This window comes from Gossypium raimondii, chromosome 11, assembly GCF_025698545.1.
Source record: "Gossypium raimondii isolate GPD5lz chromosome 11, ASM2569854v1, whole genome shotgun sequence".
NCBI lineage: Eukaryota > Viridiplantae > Streptophyta > Magnoliopsida > Malvales > Malvaceae > Gossypium > Gossypium raimondii.
In genome coordinates this window covers 26230095-26235355 of record NC_068575.1, presented here as the reverse complement: position 1 = coordinate 26235355, position 5261 = coordinate 26230095, and the positions used below count along the sequence as shown (strand labels likewise).

Below are 5261 nucleotides of genomic sequence, written 5' to 3'. Positions count from 1 at the left end.
TGCTTGTCATCTTTCTAAGTAATTGTAATAGATCAACATGAATAAAGTACACGAGAACTATATAACCAACCATTCCAACACTTTTTAATATCTTTAGTTAGTTCTATTGTGTTCACATTCATTTTAGCATTTATAGCATCGATTTTACTCACTACTAAGATTTTGACATTTAAAATGCTTTAGGGCTAAAGGGCAATGCTATTTGTTAATGGGTGTCAGTGTATAGTGATTTTGCTTGTGTGCAAGCAAAAGGCTAAGTGTGGGGTAGCTTACAGGCACATATTTGTTATACCTTTTTGGTTACTTTCACCCTAATTTTGAGCTTGATTTCAAGTCAAATTACAATGCTTTACAGTCTAGGATAGGCGGTACTATATTTGCATAATTTTAGCATATTTTGTTTATTATAGTGTTAATCATGTTTAGAGATAATTTAAATTCATGCATATGCTAAAAGGAGAAGAATCAAGAGTTACAGTAATGAACGCTTTAATAGTAAAAAGAGATTGTTGCAACTTTCATGTAACTATTGAAGCTTATGCCCAATGTAAAAGGGTTTAATAGTGAAAGTCAATGGAGGACGGCGCAATGCTGCACACTTTGCATCGTGACAATCAAGGGTAGATAATTAGACTAGTAGTTACTCGAGCCTAGGTCAAAGGCAAATTATGGAACCAATAGCCAACTTCGTGATCTAAAGGCAGAATTGCCATTTCATTAAGGGTATTTTGGTGTTCATTTTTTAGATATAAATACTGAACTTTCAGCGAAATCTAGAGTTTTTCTAGAGAGTTTTAGATAAGCTAGGAGAGTTAGCTACTTTAGTTAATTTTAGAGAGCATTTTCTTTATTTCCTTGCAATTCTTAGACTAGTAATTATAGAATTTTCATTGCAATTAGATTTAGGTTAGTTTCTTAGTAATTTACTTTCTTTCAATCTCAATTGGAAACGAATATTAAGTGAAAAGAATATTTTCCATTGGGCAAGTATTCTCGAATGAAGATAAATATATTTCAACTTTTATATTGAGTATTTCTTATCTTACTCTCTGAATTTTCTGCGCTTTAATGATGTTGATAAATAAGCTTGTTGTTTTGGGTGAATCAAGAAAGGTTCTAAATTCACATGTGGTTGATTAACTAGATTGGCAATTATGTGATTAAGAGTTAAATTGGTTAATGATGGAATGTGAATTATTAGTTTGATTTTGTGTGCTTAATTATACTTATGCTCGACAATCATAGGTATAACTTAGTGCTAAGTGAAAATTGTTGCCTTAGTTGATTAAATCAACCAAACTCGCTAAGTAGTAAGAGTTGAGACTCAACGTGTGCTAGGCAAATAAGTAAGAGTTGTGATTTAATGGCAAATTATGGAGTATGAAACGAGTTGAGAGACTAGGGATCTATGGTTAGCAATCGATCATTCCTAATCATCTTGTCTAAAATCCTAGTTACTAATTATTAATTGAAGCAATCGACCATTACATTTACACTTAGAAGGAAAGTTTTTAATTTAGATTATTCGGGTTTAAATAAGTAATTTGTTTTGTGTTTCATTTGGCAACTAGGGGGAGAGCATTTCTTCTGCTTTAACATCTACCATATATATATATAAGGCTGAAGTCAGATTTCTCCATATTCTCCAGGGGGATTTACATTATGTTCCCGACTCGGATTGATTCATTTTATTGGATTTGTTTGATGCTTTAAGGTTTAAGTTCATTTCGTAGGATGATGTTTTCATTTAACTTTAATGCATGCCTTGCATGGGAAGTGTTAGGAAAGTTTTATCAAAAATGTTAAGAGGGGAAGATTATTGATTCAAGCGGTATGTGGATTACTGTGTACCAACATGATGAACCACACTTGTACCATACCAAAGTTAATGGTTGGAATATTTTCTTCGTAATTATCTTTTTTTATTTTAAAAATGAGCTTTAGAATTATCACATTCACAACGATACAAACCACACAGAACATGTAAGTTAAAGCAGACTGGCAAACAACATTTTACATTCACAATGGTACAACAGTAACTTCTATCCGGCAAAGAATGAATTGAATGGATAAATTCCAATAAACTGAAACATAGGAAGAAATTGTCTATAACAGTAACAACATGAAACAATTACAGCTCTTACTCCAAATAGAACCAAAAAGAAAAAAGAAGATTATACAGAGCAAAATTCTCTCCCTTTACATTGAAGCAAGAAGATCTCTCATTTCAGTCACTGACGGGATTGTTTCCGTAGGGTAAATTTTAGCACAAAGTTGGGCAAAGCTATCATATTTGTCCAGAAACTCCTTCTGTCAAATTTTGTAAGATGTAAAACTAGTAAGAAACTGGTAATATATCACCAAATCAGCACCTAACAAGTTGAAGCAACCTAAAACTTCCTCCTTTCACCCTGACAACTCACCTGGGTTCTTGTAATGCTCTTTCTCAGCGCATTTCATTAACAGCTTCGACAAAAAAAACTAAAGCCTTGAGCTGTTTTTGAAAATAGAAGTTAACATACCTTGCACTTGTCCCACAAAGAGGGTAAAAGCTCCTCACATGTTAAGTTCTTCTGCAACTTCTTATACATTGCAGCAATAGACTTGTCAACCTGTAAGACAAGCCGATATAGATTCCATCATTTGAAACCAAGACCATTATGTTCATAAAGTTGTTGATCAACTCACCCCAGTTAAACTGGATTTTAATGTCTTCCGGAGATCCATTTTAGACAATCCAAGCTGGAAAGGAATCTGAAATTTGTGGGGGACAGTTGGCAAAATCATTTATTTGCTAACAATTCACAAATGTCTGAAGATAATTGCTGGCACTCATTTAATTATTTTAAAAAAATGATTCAGGTTTTTTATCATGGGATTCGGGCTATGTCCAAATACTGGATGGGAATACCATGCATGTCAAGCCTTGTTCTGTATATTTAGTCAAAAGTTGGATAGATACTCCTGAGGAGCTATTTGATGAAACTCGGTGCTTTAATTAAGTATTAGAAAAAATCCTATCATTAGCATGCTAACCTCTTCAGGTGAAATAGTAAACATTAAATCCTCAATCTTTTTAGCAAACTGGAAAAGTCGTTCAAATTGCTGCAAAAGGAAAACATTTTTAAAGACGAGTCATAACATAAAAGGTTTAACAGTATCTCCTCAACTACTTAACATCACTCCTTAACAGTAATGAATAAAGCAAAGAAAAAGCCACCAAGATGGATTACTTACAAAGTATATTATCATGCTGAGATGACGTTGACATGCTTGTTCATATGCTTCACTTGCTTGGTGATAAAATTTGGCTAAAGTGGGCACAACATTGGCCAGGTCATATAAGCTGTAACATGAATGGAGAGGGAGAAGAATTGCCATCAAGGAAACTAAAGAAATATTATATCCGGTTGGTCATAGGAACAAAATGAGACAAGAAGATCCCGACCTATTCTGAAAAGCGGCATAATTTTCTAAAAGAAATATTTCAGCATATTTTGGTTCAACTTGTGAAAGTCTTTCGAGAGTCACAAACATAATGCTAACCTGCAAAACAATATTTCCACTGTGAATATTTTTTCAGTAATAACTATACACATTCTAAAGATACTAACATAATTAATTTACAAAATAAAAAGAAAAATGAGCTGATTTGGTACCATAATATGAAAAATTTATCTTATAAAGAAAAGAAAGGATAACAAACGATCCAAATAGACCATACAGGGAAGGTGATTGTACTTATTACCCATCCACAAAAGTAGCTCAAAAGGCCATACATGAGTGACTTATCAGTCTACTTCATGCAAAAGTTTGTTGTATAGTAGCAAAACCAAACTTTAGTACATGTAAGTCTTATCATGATGCTAAGAGAACTGTATTATTCATCACAAGCTCACTTAACCACATTATTAACTTAGTCAGAAAATCAAAAAGGATACCAGACTCAAAACAGGACTTACAAATTTGGTGTATGCTAGATCAACCAAGTCCCTAGATTGTCCCTGGATGTACTGTTCCATGCGAGTGGCTAGAGTTGCAAAGCTGTGCATAAGAACATATGAGCTATTTACAACCAACAGAAGTACAACCTTAGGCACAATACAAGTAAATGATAGAGCATCATGTAAGAATACTAAACCTAGCTGTTTTGAAAATAAAATTTATAGTATGCTGATAATTTATAGAAACATTTCAAACCATTAACTGAAATCTACTACATTTATTTTGTTTTTTTTCTCCTTTGCTGTTTTATCAGGGTCTCAAATTTGCAGCACGCACTGAATTCTCACAAAGGCATTCACTTTACCGAGGGATGTATGGTAAGACCCCTGTCTGTCGTGCGTTACGCTCACTTCTTTCAATTTGATGACACGCCTCATCAACAAACTACAAATTTAATTGCAGCTTAAACATGTTAGATCATACTAAATGCAAAAGGTGAGAAATTTAATTGCAGCTTAAACATGTTAGATTCATACTAAATGCGAAAGGTGAGAAATTTTTCAGTTTCCATATATTTTACCCGGCTGAACTGCATTGAAATTTTTGATTCCAGGTCACCAAGGAGGACACGCACGAATCTTGCTGCATCAGATTTCTGGCCAGATAGATAGCGCTCTGTTACCCCATGCAAGGATATGCAACGCAAAGGGTCAATCTTGTAAGCCCAATCAACTAGAACATAAAAGTCTTCCTGTAATCCAGAAAAACAGGAAATTGAGATTGTAAACAGAGTGCGACCAAGCAACACCATAAGGAATCAGAAACAAGAACAAGCACTATGAACTAAATAATAAGATCATGCAAGCAACTGAAAACAATGAGTATTAATACAAGTACCAAAACTTCGGAAGGCATTCATAATTTAAAATATAATTCTGGTTCCAGAAAATAAATAACAAACATAACAAGGAGCAACATCAAATCTATCTGCAAAAGGCTCCAACATAATTACATACTTGAATTCCATCAAGCAAATCCTGTAGTGCTTCATTTAATGCTAGCAAATCTGGAGAATTTTTACCTAGCAAAATAAAATAGTTTCCATTGGTCAGAAATTGAACTATAGGAAAGGAGATTTATTACCACAAATTATGAAGGCACAAGAGAAATAATTACCAGCTTTGCTATCATTGTCATGAACGGGCCTACTTCCCTGATCGACATTATTGGTATCATCATTATCATCATCATCATCATCATCATCCGCATCCTCATCATCATCATCATCATCATCATCAGCATCATCAGCATCATAT

At 33.8% G+C, this 5261-nt stretch overlaps 1 protein-coding gene across 1 annotated transcript; it reads right to left on the bottom strand.

The window, feature by feature from the left end:
• Positions 1 to 1984: 1984 nt before the first annotated feature.
• LOC128034687 (exocyst complex component SEC3A-like) lies at positions 1985 to 4993 on the bottom strand. The gene is made up of 10 exons (XM_052623467.1): positions 4962 to 4993; positions 4526 to 4620; positions 4310 to 4389; positions 3963 to 4044; positions 3449 to 3546; positions 3238 to 3346; positions 3037 to 3105; positions 2689 to 2754; positions 2523 to 2612; positions 1985 to 2310 (listed from the first exon to the last, which is right to left on the bottom strand). Exons 2-10 carry the CDS (start codon positions 4538 to 4540, stop codon positions 2200 to 2202), a joined length of 720 nt encoding a protein of 239 aa, XP_052479427.1. The 5' UTR covers positions 4541 to 4620; positions 4962 to 4993; the 3' UTR covers positions 1985 to 2199.
• Positions 4994 to 5261: the final 268 nt, after the last annotated feature.